The following is a 14,336-nucleotide window of genomic DNA, read 5'->3' on the forward strand; positions in this document are numbered from 1 at the left end:
GCAGAGAAGGGAGTTGTGTATCCTTTGCAAATATTCATATCTGATTTCTATTTAAAACTGAAACTTTTTGTGGAAAATTCTCAGAATGTCTTGGTACTTTAAGCTTGAAACATACTAAACTTAGTTTGCTAATATTTAGAATAAATTTATAATATCTTAATGATTACTCTTCAATAAAGAATTGATGTAGGTGAAAGATAAAGTATTTCTTATGGCAAAGTACTATACATAAAGTATGAAATACAAGTTTAAGTCTTGGTGTTTGAGTTAAAAGCATAAAAGTTAAAGGAGAACTTTTATATGTACATTGTATAATATGTATTTATGTAATGAATTATAACATCTTTCTAGCTTTTAAAGTATGATACAGTACTTTGCTAAGGAAATGTTTGTAACATGATGATTAATAAGCAACATTAACATGAAGGCCTAGCATATCGCCCTTTGTTTTGTTGGTTTTTTACATTAGTGCTTAAGGTCATACCTAAAAGTTTCTCAGACTTGCTTCATTTTACCTAATAACAGAACTGATTGTTTGATTGATGGGGGAGGAGAAAGGAAAATTTCAGCAGCCTTTGAGGAACAGTAAAGGATTATTTATATAAAGATACTAGAGACATGACTCCATTCTTAATGTTTGATAACGTGTGTGTTCAAATTCAGTAGCAGAATAGTGGTGTGCTAAGCAGCTGTGTGGTTTAGATTGGAATGCATTGGTTATGAGCCACTTGAACTTTACTGCCATTTAGATTGTTGCCAGAAATGTGAAAACTTAGAAATAGTTTCAAGTGTGATCCTGCAAACAGTTAATTTATGTTTTTCATTCAAGTAATCCTACTAAATTGAGCATAAAGCAATTACACCAAGCATTTGCAGGGTAGGATTAGGTGGTATTGTAGTATTCTGAGACATTAGGATTTACATCGTCCAGCAGTCATCAGTTGATTGCATATGCCCTGTCTTTAGTCCAAAGTTGCATTTTCCTAATTTGAATTATTTTATTCTTCTGTCTCCTTTAACAATTTCTTTGCTTTGATGCATCTCTTAATGCCACCTAGGTACTGTCTACGCTTTATCTTTCTATGTGAATGGATTTTTTTTTTTAACTGTTGACTTTCAAGCTTTTACTTGTTTATCGTCAAATTTTAAAATATACTCAAATATTCCACTTCTTGTTTGATTAATGCATTTTTTAAGTGTTGCAATTTTCCATTTTATTTTTTTCACATTTCTTCTCCATTCCTTCTTTATTACCACTGCCAAGTAATCTCTTTATTTTATTTGTCTCACTCACCTTTTTCTCCATCGTTCACTTCCTTTTTTTCTGGACTCTCCATCTGAAGAGCGACTCATATATGGCAATAAAAAAGGTACAGACCAGACAGAGTAGGAATGTTTTGAAATATGACTTCATAGAACCTGGCAGTATAAGTATTAATGCAAAAAATACCTTTCTGTTGAGACATATGTAGCATTTTATTATTATTACCCATTTTAATGGGATGTTTACAAAGGCTTGTGTATTTTGTTATCAGAAGTCATATTCCAAGACATCTGTCTTTCTGTGCATGAATTTTTTTCCTCCTTTCTTCCATTCCTTTTTTTGTAGAATTTCATTCTTTTACCTATTTCTAAAATTTTATCTTTGGTCCTGCATGTCTAGGGAGCGTTCAGTTGTCTGTCTTGCTCTTTAATACTTTTATCGTGAGCTTTTTTTAAGGTTGTGCATGGAATGTGTTTATACAATGTTCCAAAACCTGGTTTGTATAGTACTTTTAGTTTCCTTCAACTGACATGTCAAAAAAGGTACCTTTCAGTTGTATGTGCAATTTTGAAGATGGCTGGATACAAAATGTAAAAAGAAGCCTTAAATTCATGACCTATCACCTTTTTTTGGAAATCCCAGGGTAGATAATTCTGTGCAGATAAATTCTTCTGACCATTACTTACCTAATAATCGATTTGCTTTCTGTATAAATTCGTCATTTCCAGAGAATATTTCTAATACTTGGGAATGCATTAGATTATAGAGATGTTTTCAAAGGTTATGTGAATTCTTTGGAGCATAATAGTATGAGCATTTCAGAATTTGCTTCTTGTGCAGGCATTGGGAATGGGGGATGGAAGTGTTCTTTGTCATATCACCTCTAATTTAGGATATAATCAAGATACGCTCCTGCAAGCAGATGCCACCTCACTGTCTTCTCTGAACTAACCAAGGTTCAATGGCCACATCAGTGCAGTGCTGCAGCCTGGAGAAATATGTTTGGCTATGTTGCTTCTGGAGAGCTGGGGCAATGAAAGATCATGTTAAAAAAAAAACCCCAAAACAAACCCCCAAAACCAACCAAACACCAAAACTATGCAAAACCAGCCTTTCTCCTTTTAAGACACAGGGACCTTCCTGAGTTAGATATGGACACTAGCACTGCCTGAAGTCTTTTCAGCCTGCGTGTTACAGCTCTGCATCAGTGTAGCCCTCAAATAGGTGTAGGTAGGAGGAAAACTGAGGGACTTATGGGGAAAGATTGATGGTCCCTCACTTAGCCCTAGCCTTTTCAAAAACTCAGAGAGTCCCCTTCTCATTCCAGATCCTCAAGCTGTTAGAGTTAGCTGCTAATAGTGTGCAAAGTGAGAAAGTAAAAACTTCTAGAACTTTAAAAATTAAAAGTTAGAATTTAAAATAAATTCTTTTCGGTAAAAAATGAATGTTTCAGCCTATCCTGTTTAAAGTTTTTCCTGAGCCTTTTGTTTTGGTTTGGTTTGGTTTTTAATTTAGCATCTGCAGTTCATTAAAGTGGTTCCTTTGTCTAAAAAACCTTTACTCAGTAGTTCCTTGCTTTTTCATTTTGTTTAAAGGCATTGGCAGATATTTGTCAAACCCCAGCATTCTTTCATTGTGTTCATACAAAGGTTGTCTCTTACTCCCTTTTTTTCTTTGTCACCTCTATACACATTCCTTCTTGTGTGATTTTGTTGTTGTTTGCCCTTATATGCCTTATCGTTTGTATTTTATTTGGTTTGGTGGTCACGGTCGGGAGTCTCCCCAATCTTGTGCAACAGAAGGCCTTGCGTTCTTGCAATTGTGGTCTGAGAAGGGCGACTCTGTTCTGCTAGAGTGTATGTACTCTCATGTGGAAGCTAAATACTAGTAAGCAGGGATGAAAAAAGGTTTCTTCCACAGCTGCCTTTTTTGAATGCAAGTAGACAAATTTGTTGATATGCAGCCTTCCTCTGCCCACTTCTGTGATCCTCTCTTCTACATTCTTGCAAATTAGTCTGGCAACTTTTTAATAAGTACCTTTCTCCCAGGATTGAAGAACAATGATATATGGAAGATCTGGAATACCTCACAGAGCTGTCTGAGTTGATTCACTTTTGGTCCCCTGTGGTTGAATTCAAAGTATGACTGAGTTACTCTTATCTTGGTGTGATTAATACCCTCCTTCCCCAATGGCTGAGGAGAAGTAAGGATTTTAGTTTTGATGTCTCCTCATCTGCCTTTACTGTTATAGTAGAATTGAGGAGTCAGCAAAAGGAAAGGAGAATGAGGGGAAGGATGACTTTTATACATTGAAACAAACCAGCAACACCTAGCATTGGAGAAAGGAGCTTCCATTTTTATAATGTCAAGGCAAGCAAAGATGGCTATCCTTCCTAATTGCAAGCCTCCTTTCGGAGTTTTGTCTTTACTTTTATCTGTCACAAATGGTATCTCTGTGCTCTGTGGAATACGCAGTATTTACTCCAGATCTTTGGTATTTGTAATTTCTGCATATGATGTAAACCTAAGATGATGCGGAATGTAGACTTTAGGTGGTAAGGGAGGTAACACTGCAATTCTTTGGGGTTTCATTTTCAGGGTTTTTTTGTTGGGGATGTGTTTTGGGGAATTGACATAAAAACAAGCAAACAAACTACTGTTTTCTCTCGGACAGCTGTGTAATAATTAGCAACAAATCTTTATTTTTTGTGGCTTTAATATCTCTTTGGCTTTTATATTGGCCTGCATGCCTACATCTTGATATATACAGATGTCAGTGAAGAATTTCAAGTGTAAAGTTCAGGCAAATGAGTTATGATAGTTACTATACTGTAGTGGTGCTAATTTAGATACTTGCTAGCTTTAGGAAATCACTGTGAATATCCTAAACTTTTTTGTGAATGTTTTGTGGACACAGAAGTGATGGTGATTTTGATGGCATTCTGAAGCCATAATTTTATAACTTTGTGCCCTTAAGTGTTTGAGTACTGGCCTCCTGTGAAGAGTACTGAACTTAAACAGTTGTGTTGAATTCAGTGTGCTTTCAAATGATGACCCTGTAAATACTCATGAGCTTGAGACTCTCTCTTATTCCATTGAAAGTAGGTACAGCTGCTGCACGGAAAGAAATAATCAGAAACAAAATTCGTGCAATTGGCAAGATGGCAAGAGTCTTCTCTGTTCTCAGGTACTTGCGTGACTTCTGCGTTCCTAAAACCCCTCTTATGTATATTAGGAAAACATCTTTGTTCCAGGAAAATGGATGCCAAACATTTTTCAGGGAGATCATTGTGCATCAGAATCTTGTTTGACATATCGATGCACCTCATTGATGTTGCTATTTTTGGTTACAGAATATTTTTAAGTTATTTTTGAGACATGTTTCAAGAAATTAGAGAACATGATCTTTAGTTTACAAGTTATTTGTCCATCCGTTAACTATGAGTGTTGAAAAGACAATACCAAAATACAGAGATTGAAGTCAACGGTGTAATAGAGGATGTCAGGACTGGCTCAGAAAATTTCTGGCATACTAGAAAGTTGAGGACTAGGGATTTTTTTGTTTCAGGTTTTTGTATGTTTGTTTTCATCTTTTAAAAATACCATTTTCTTGTACCTGTCTAGATCTAGAGATTTCATGATCACATTTACCCAAAATGTATAGTTTTCCACAGACCATAATTGTTCAAATAGGGATAATTTTTTAAAGTTGGTATTGCCTGAAGCATAGACACTTTGAACAAAATTGTGGATTGTTTTATGGCACTGAGATATGTTCAGTGCTAATTTCATGAGGCATTCAGTGCTAATTTCAAAACTAATGAGCCTGTGTGTGAATAATTGCTCAGAATTTGGTTCAGAAGTAATCAGTGCTTATCACTCCCAAGCAGAGCAAAGACTGGAATGGAATAGAAATATTTTTCCCCTTTCTAGTTGTTTGAACTTGAACTTACATTCAGTATTGACATACATAAAGCACAGCAAAAATAGGGTCTCCCTCTCCCCATCCCATATTTTACTTTAATACAAGTTTTCATGAGTAGATATTTAAGCTTTTGTTATTGTTTTTCCTCGCATCAGGGAGGAGAGTGAAAGTGTGCTGACACTCAAGGGTTTGACTCCCACTGGAATGTTACCTAGTGGAGTGTTGGCTGGAGGACGACAGACCCTGCAAAGTGGTAATGATGTTATGCAACTTGCTGTGCCTCAGATGGACTGGGGCACATCTCACTCTTTTGCTAACACTACACATAATGCATGCAGGGAATTTCTTATGCTTTTCAGTTCTTGTCTTAGCGGCTGATACAAGCATAGTGTTATGTGTTAATCAGGCAATGTGAAATGGATACTTAACCAGGGTATAAAACTAAAAGCAAATGAGTTCAGCGGTGTCAGGCCACATTTTTCAGACTTTGAGCTTCCTGAGTTTACAGTTTTTCAGGTGATGCAGATGCCTGAAGTGAGGTGACCATATAGATCTGATATTGAGGCATTTGATCATTACAGATACAAAAATGGCAATGTAATTTTGCATCATTACTTGTCTGCTTTCCATTAAAATGGTTTTATTATAGATGTGTTAGTATTTTCATTGACAATGTCAAATACTTGTTGATACTGATATTAACAAAGAGCTACAGGCTGCAGAGTTCCATATTACGCTCCATTGATAGATTGAAATGTGCTGCGTTTTGTACCCTGGTAATTAATGCCAAAGTTTGTTCTCTATGTTGTTTGTCAAATGTTCTATGTATAATTGACCTCCCTGAATTGTCCTTGTAACATGCTGTTTCCTTCCTCTGCAGATGTAGCTGCTTTCTTAGATCTGTCTGTCTCTCTCTAGGTATAGATGTATGTCTGTATAAGTGTTAAAATTAAACCACTATCCCAGACACTTGTCTGTCTCTTGATGTAGAAGCAATGTTGTAGCACCTTGTTTTTGAGGTTTGCTGCATTTGCTGCTGCACATTGTCTGTGCACTTTGAACAATAATGTACTTGAAAATTATTCAGTAATTGTTATAAAATCAGTTGAGAATAATGGGATTGAATTTAAAACTTGTAAATAAATCAAAATAAAAGGGTGTTATTAAGTGTGCATATATTTTTTTTGCATGAAAATAAAAAGAACTCTATACAAAATATACCTGTAATCTGGCTCATTGAATATTTTGTAAAAGGTTTTTCTTCTTTTTTTAGTTTGTTGAATCATTGGATCATATTTTTCACAAGGCCCATATAAGATTAACTAGTCTTAGGGAGAATGCTATGAGATTGTACCAAATATATTAAAAGAATGAAGTCCAGCTTTCTGTTCACAATGGTGGATAACTAAAGTACACCAGTCTGAAACCGGACTTCATATCAGCAGCACTCTTAACATAAATTATGCAAAGGCTTTTTATTGGCCATCTTCAGGCTTTACTAGAAAGTAGAACACTGTTGTAGGGGACCACTGAATTTTATAACTATTGAAAGATTGTGATATATGAATATGACTTTTTACACAATCTATTTTCCAAGAGCAGCTGCTTTTCTCATTTTGTCATTTAGCCTGTTTATTTGAATTTTAAAAATTTTCTATGTAGTTTTTTTTAAGCCTTTCACTACGTTTTCTATTAAACTATCAAAGCTGTTTTTTAATACCCTTGAAACATGAATGTCACATTTTAAGTAATTTTTCAGTGGACATATAATGTCTACAAGTAAGTTTATATGTCCAGTGTTTGTATGTGATTGTTTTGTGAATGTCTATAACAAGAAATGGTGTATGTTTCTTAATCCATCCAACTATTCCAAAAGCTTATGTTTGAGTTTTAATTTTTGTTGTTTAATAAGATACTTTATTATGCTTAAAAAAATGAGTCTGCATTCCTCTCACTCATTTAACAGATTTTTATCCATGTTGCATTACAAATATCAGAGAGGATCAAACTGACTAGAAAATTTTTTTAACATAAAACGTATGACTTTCTACCATTACTGAAAATGTGGGACATTTGGAAAGTATGCAAAATGTGGTTTGGATTTTTGTGGGTGTGTTTTTTTCTTGACTAGAACTTTTGATGGCAATATTCCTTGATGCGCTACATTAATATATCTCATTTGGTTTAGTTGATTGTTCAAAATAACTCATGCCAACTGTTAGTTCTTAAATTGTAGTAACTCATTTTACTGATAAGAATTTGATTCTTCCAGTCTTAAAATTAAGTCGAAGTCTTCAAAGTATTATGCTCACTTGCAAAGCTAGAAGTAAACCAAAAATAAAATAAAACTTCATTAATTCACACTTTTCTAAACCATCATAATATCAATGAATTCATATTCTTGGCAAAAATATGGTCACTGATAGTACAGTAGGATTTCTTACTACAAATATTTAATTACTTTTTGAAGTATATTGTACTGTGTTTAGTATACTATCAATAATTTAAACTAATCTAGATTTGAGAAAATAATAGTAATTGTAGTATTTTTTTATTCTATTCTTTTGTTTGCTTGAAAATTCGCAAAAGTGACCAGTATGTCATGGGTTTTCCAGGTTTCAGTCTTACAAGTGCTTGTTTTTCAATAGCACGTTGAGAAAAGGTCTAGTTGTGCTGGTTGTTATGAAATCTAGAAGAAACTTTGAAAGCTGTAAGAAATTGGAGTGTATATTTACATTTCCCTAGAGAGCTGGGCTGAAACTTTTTATCAGGGCAAATACATATATATAGACATATATATGTAAGTCACCATTATGGCAATGCATATGCAATTTTTGCATATATGCCTATTATAATTCTTAATGTCAGTAACATGTTCTGTACTAGATCTTAGCAAATACCAGTACTGTTTCAGGAATTTGTTTAGTCACACCTGCTGTCTTTTCAGAGATACTGGCCATTGGCAGAGGAGAGAAGCTTGTTGGCATTGACATAATGCACAGTAGGGCACCAAACACATCAGTCAGTCTAAAAGAACCCCTTTATGGGCAATGCTTGAACAGATTCTTACTGCAAAACAGAGCAGTCTGAAAACGAAATACAAATTCTAACTGTAATGAAAGCATTAAACAAACAAATCAGTTAAAAAAGACAATTTTGGAAAAAAAGTGCAAAACTACATCCTATGGAAGAAGTCAATATATGATTTTTTTTCCCAGAAATATATGGATATATTTTTGAAAAATGAATTATAGGTTGTCTTTAGATAGCTTTAATGTACTAGGATAAAAACAGACTTTGGGAATCATGGCCTTTGTATGTTTCTAAATTTTTTTTAACATAGATTTATGGGTTTTATTATTTATGTTGCTTGCATTATAGTAACTGAAATATTAAAGACCATATTAAGTACTGTTCTTTAAAGTAACATTTCCTAGTGATTTATTCTGTGAACTGAATACAATGAAATTACTTTCCAAATTGAGTCAACATCTGTTAAAAAGAAACCCAAACACCTAAAGCTTTACCCAGCAACATACTAAACACAAGCCTAAATTAAAAATTGTAAGTACTTCCATGGAAGTCATCTGAACTAGCCAAAAATTTCGTATCTTTCCTTGCTGCTCTTGCTATTAGTCAGAGGGGCAGTAAGATAGTTTTTTTTGTTTTATGTTGAAAGTTGGCAAGGATTTTGTATCAGATCTGTCCCCTAAGTAAAGCAGGAGGAGAGCTGGAATTGAGGATGGAAATGCCATTGAACCCTGTTGCTTAAAATTTGCTTTCAAGTCAAGAATTTTCTGAGCAAAGACTTCAGGATTGCCTGTTATGTTAGTATGATAGAGTATTTATTTGAGGTTTTATCAGGGTTTACAAAGAATATAGTTTTAATTTAGATGTACCTGCAAAAGAGAATCCAACAAAATTATTTTCCAAATTGAGTCTTTACAGTGTGGGGTTTTTTAAGTGCTTGTATTTTCCAGTCAGTTTGTTCTTTTATGTCAAATTGAAAGTTATCTTTTTCTTAACTGTGATATATATTCCAAGATCTTTTTGGAATAATAGTACTACAAGTAGAATGAACTAGGAGTAAATTTTGAAATTTGTGTTTATGACCAAGCTACCTAATTTACAGAGATAAATCAGTATTCGTGATCTTTTCAGGAAAAGATTGAAAACAAAGACTTCACAGGTAACAGGAAATGGTGGAAAGAGGTGTTTTTTTTACATAGTTTTGTATTTGTATGGCAAATTGATTATACTATGAAAGTATGTATTTGGTGACTTTCTAAAATAATTCTTAAACTAATTCATTTTTACAATTTCATAAAGTTTCTTTCCCTTAAAGTAAGCCTAAATAACCATCCATTCAAGTGGCTTTTTGATTTAATTCTGGGATTGCCCTTGTCTATGTAGATTTAAGTGCAGGAAATTGTTTTTGGGGTACCATGGAATGTGCAGTATGTAAAAGTTAAAATGCTGCATTACCCTTAAGTATTCCACGTTATTTTAGTAGCAGTTGAGGCAAGTATCTAATTTTAGTTATTTTTTTAGAGTATCTCAGATGAAATTAGAATTTTATGCAACAGTGAGGTCGAGGCATAGTGTAGGCAATTGATACATAACAACATAGTGTAGACATAGTGTAGGCAATTGAAATATTGTCTCTGATTTTTGTTGGATAGGAAATAAGAAGTAATAAACTTTAATTTGCTTTAAAGAATCCTTTTCTGATCTAATGCCATATTTTCTTATATAGCTAGTTTCTCCAACATTTGCATTAATACTCTGTTATGATTTTTGTTGTTAACAGTATGTATCAAGCACTACCCGAGTAGGTTTACCACTATGTATGCTATTTTTTGTTAGTGTATCTGTAATTATGGTACTGGAAGCATGGCACATAGTAGGGGAGGTAAAAAATTGTTACCATTATTGAAACTTAGCTACTGTTTAGGTCATAGTTACAAACTGGTTTCTTTAGCAAGTCTGCCCTAATAGAAGGGTTTTTTTGATTTTGATGTCCTAATAACCTTATGTTAAAGCTATGACTTCCAGAGCTAAAACAATTGGGACAGATCTTACACCTAAGAAATTACAGCAGATGTCATGGTTATTTAGTTCAAAAAACAACTAGTAAGCTAGATTTTTTTTTCATATTCACATTAATTCACCCACCAAGACTTCGTTAAATCCAGACCTCTTCCTGCTGTAGACTTTGTTGTTGATTCAACTAAACAATTATGAGACTTTGTAAATATGACTAGCTAGATTTGTCTTTTATGGTTTAAATTTCACAGTTCACTTCTTGGAGATACCCGTTTTAGCTTAAAATACAGTAAGAAATTGAAGTATGAGTTAAACTTCAGGGAGCTAAACAGAGAGAGAAAAATAATTTCTTATTATTAGAACACTGCTGATGTTATTTTTATAGCGTCCTTCCTGGCAATTTAATGAAGCTCACTAATGCATTTTATTTAGTCTTCAGAAATAGTAGTCTCAAATAGATTTTTAGTATCTTTTTTTAAACCATACCACAAGACATTTTCTGTTGCTGTCTTAAAAAAACAAACAAACAAACAAAAAACAGAAATGTGCAGTTAATAACATCAGTTAATTAGTGTTGCTTTGATACACTTTTAGTTGATAAACTGTATTAGTTAAAATTTAGGTGAAGTTTCACTTGAACTTAAAAACAACACCCCAAAACCTTAATTATAATTTTAACTAATTGTAATCTAATCTGGCGTAGCATACAATATTAAATTGATCATTGCCTTTTCTGCTATGCGATATTACACTCTTCATCTTTCTCATTCATTTTGCATGCATCTGCTCACTTCTGTACAGCCACTGTAGAGGCAATTGAGGCTGAAAAAGGTATGATCAGAGTCTTTGCCATTGGCAGAGATCTGTGGTGTCTGGGAGGGAATTCAAAAGTACTCTGTGTGGGTGTGTTTTACTTTCAACTTGCACAAGCAGAGATGAATCAACTGCATTGATTCATCCCTTTTACATGTAACATTCATTTCTGGCTTTAGGATGATGATTCTCTTAATATTTTAGGGAAATTCTTGGGGGTTTTTTTGGCCTTTTTTTTGTTTGTTTTTACAAAATATGCAGTAGGTTTTTGTATAATAGCATGTTGTGATACGTGGTGTTGTCTTGAAGTCCTTAAATATGGTAGTGTTTAGTGGTTTTTTTTCTGCATTCAACTGCAAGGTTTTGTTTGATTGCGGGGGGGAGTTATACGTGGAAGGAGGGTTGTTTATGCATGCCTTTTCTCGTAAAATCTATTTTAATGCCTTTGAACGTATTTTTTTTTTAAAACTTTCTGTAACACATCTGGTAGTGGAAGACTTATAAATGTAATTTTTTTTCCTATAGATTTTGAACATAATTTGTTGACCAAATTTATTTCCAGTATACACACCAGCCTGCCAGTATGAGGCATATTAAATTCCATGGATTTTCAGTGCTTCTGTGCCAAATAAGTTGTATACATGTCCTTTGTTGTGGTATTGAGCAAAATGCCATGAAATTGTTTGGTGTTCAGAATATTCAACTTCAGATTGTTGTCTTTTTGAGAGAGACACTCATTTCCTCTTGCTCAATATTCAATCAAGTGAATGACAGACAGCATAGCAGTTGAGAGAGCTACCTTCGGGTTTTTTCAGATTTGGTTGCAAAGCGCCATTTAATGACTGTATTCTTTGTTTTTTAATTAAGGAAGTCAGATCTCCAAAAATATAAACAAGTGCCATATTCTGTTCTCACACACACGTGCAAGAGGTCCCGTTGTTGTGAGTGGAAAGCTGTACTTAAATCTCCAAAGAATTATTTCATCCCAAAGACTTCAGTCTTATTATGTGGTCAACCATTTTCAAGTGTAAATTCAACTACAGACCTCATTCATTAAAATAATCAGTAGCAAACTAATACCTATTTTCTATACTTATTTTAAATACATTTGTATTTAAATGCTACCATTGTTTAACCACAGTGCTAACTCAGTGATTGTGGTTGTGTCCATTTCCATCATCCACATGATTAGCACAGAACGTGAACCACATCCCGCAGTTTTGCCTGCATGAAAACTGCAGGATCAGGCTATCGATGCGTATGCAGGGTGTAAATCTACTATTATTTCTGTAACCCTTTGCTGCTTTGCCTCCACTGCACTTGCTGTGCTGCTTAGATCTTACTGACATTCCACCAAAGAGAAGGGGGATGTTAGGATAAGCCTGACGCACTGGACAGCAAAAGCAGTTGGTGTTGATAGCTGGCCACGCCAGGGACACACAGAAGCAATCAAGTGGGCTTAAACCCCTTGATTCCCACTTGCAGAATATTTGCCATACTTTGTTCTTTTTGTTACAAACTGAAATCGTGATTGCTGTTGAACATTTCAGGAAAGCAGGTTAGGGAAGCTTTTACTAATACAGATGCAGAGCCCTAAGTTCCTTTGGCTGATTTCTTACCTGGTTTTAAACATCATTTGTTAGAAAAAGTATATGCTTTCAACTTACTTTTCCATTACTGACATATCAAATTTGCATTTTGTTAAGCAATACGAGGATTCTCTCCGCAACATAAAATCTGCAGTTTTGAAGAAGCAAAAGGTTTGGATAGGATCAATGAGAGAATGCCACCAAGAAAAGATGCTCTTCAACAAGATGGTATTAATACTATAAACACAACAAATGCCAATGGAAACAACGGAACTGGCAACAACAATGCACAGTGACCATGTCAGCTTCTGGTTTACTCACTCATGTCTCGCCTGCGAGTTCCTAGATTACTGCTTTTTGATGTGACAACAGATGAAATAGCCAGGGGGATTGCTTGAAGTGACTACTTAATATGAGGTGGAAAACCATCCAACTTGATCCCGCTGAAGACAGACTATCGTGCTTTTGAGACAACAGCCCCCCTCTTTACGTGGTGACCCGACCTCCTGGGAGCGTGCCTCACCTCTTTACACAAAGTCCATCACTGGCTGCCGAAACTTCAGAAGAGATCTGGGGAAAGAATCGGGCTGTTATCACTAAAGCACATCTAGACTAGCATCTTATGCTTATCGTTGTCAACACTTTTAAGTTTACAAATGGGAATTTTCTTTCAGTAGAGGTAGTTTGTTTGGTTTTTTTAAATCAGACTTTCAGATACAACCCTAAGAGCTAACTATTTATTAATGGACATCCATTTCATGAAATGTCTTTAAAATGATAGATTAGAATGGTCTTAAAATATCTGAGGCTGCAAAAACTGTATTTTAAATAGAAAAAATGCCAAAAAAAAAAATAACCCTCAGTTGGTGAGTCTGTAAAATGCTGACCTCAGGTTTACTCCGTAGATGTTGCTAATTATATATTGTATTCACTGTATTTTTTAGTTACAGCTTACCAGAAGATTTCTATGTAGGAATGTTTATTACTTGAACACAGATTTAAAAAAAAATATTTAATTTAGAAACTTTTTTGCCCAGCTTTTTCAAGACTCTTCCCCACCTTGAATTTAAAAAAAAAAATTATATATACTAATTTTAAAAGTAAGAAAAATATGGAAGTGTTAATTTTAAGGTACTTTTGATTGAACTTTGTACATTGTTTAAGTAAATTTTGATTCATATCAAGTCTGTAAAGCTTGGCATTGTATTTTGTGTATGCATGTTTTCATTTTGCAAATATTTAATATATAGACCTATGATGTATGTCTATAGGTTACCTAGATGTTATGGGTACTTTTAGTTTATTGTGAGTATTACAGTTGCATAAATAGCTAATAATCACTGGGCTGAATAGCTGCAAGCTTTTTATTATTTTTAAATCTGTAAAGGAAACCGAAACTGTATTGGACATAGTTTTTGTTCAGGCAAAGCGGCGCGTAAGCAATTGCTCGTTCAACTGCTAAGGCATTAGTGAAAGTGTAAACTTGAGACTGCATGTATTTTGGTATCTACAGGAGTGCTTGGTTAAAATAAAAATTGAAGCCCTGTGCTAATTTGTTCACAAATAATGGACTGTACTGATTGCCACTGTACTTTGTTACATATTTTGACATTTGCTATATGTCCTTCTCATCCCCTGGAACACAACTTGAAACTTATGTCACTAGAGTTCATCTCCCTTTTTTTTTTTTTTTTTTTTT

At 34.2% G+C, this 14,336-nt stretch overlaps 1 protein-coding gene across 3 annotated transcripts in view; it reads left to right on the forward strand.

Moving 5' to 3' along the window:
• The window catches only part of LOC104167470 (serine/threonine-protein phosphatase 2B catalytic subunit beta isoform-like), a 14,672-nt gene that overhangs the window by 219 nt on the left and 117 nt on the right, over nucleotides 1–14,336 (forward strand). Inside the window, exons 2-5 of one of the 3 annotated variants that reach the window (XM_009707735.1) lie at nucleotides 4,370–4,451; nucleotides 5,345–5,442; nucleotides 11,037–11,066; nucleotides 12,755–14,336. The exon at nucleotides 12,755–14,336 is cut by the window's right edge and continues 117 nt beyond it. In XM_009707735.1, coding sequence (XP_009706037.1) covers nucleotides 4,370–4,451; nucleotides 5,345–5,442; nucleotides 11,037–11,066; nucleotides 12,755–12,933 — 389 coding nt within the window. In that variant the 3' untranslated portion in view covers nucleotides 12,934–14,336. Of the gene's footprint in view, nucleotides 1–4,366; nucleotides 4,452–5,344; nucleotides 5,443–11,036; nucleotides 11,067–12,754 lie in introns of all 3 variants that reach the window. The other 2 variants (XM_009707737.1, XM_009707736.1) reach the window with 2 other exon arrangements.

Source organism: Cariama cristata, unplaced genomic scaffold (assembly GCF_000690535.1).
Source record: "Cariama cristata isolate BGI_N322 unplaced genomic scaffold, ASM69053v1 scaffold42539, whole genome shotgun sequence".
Lineage (NCBI taxonomy): Eukaryota > Metazoa > Chordata > Aves > Cariamiformes > Cariamidae > Cariama > Cariama cristata.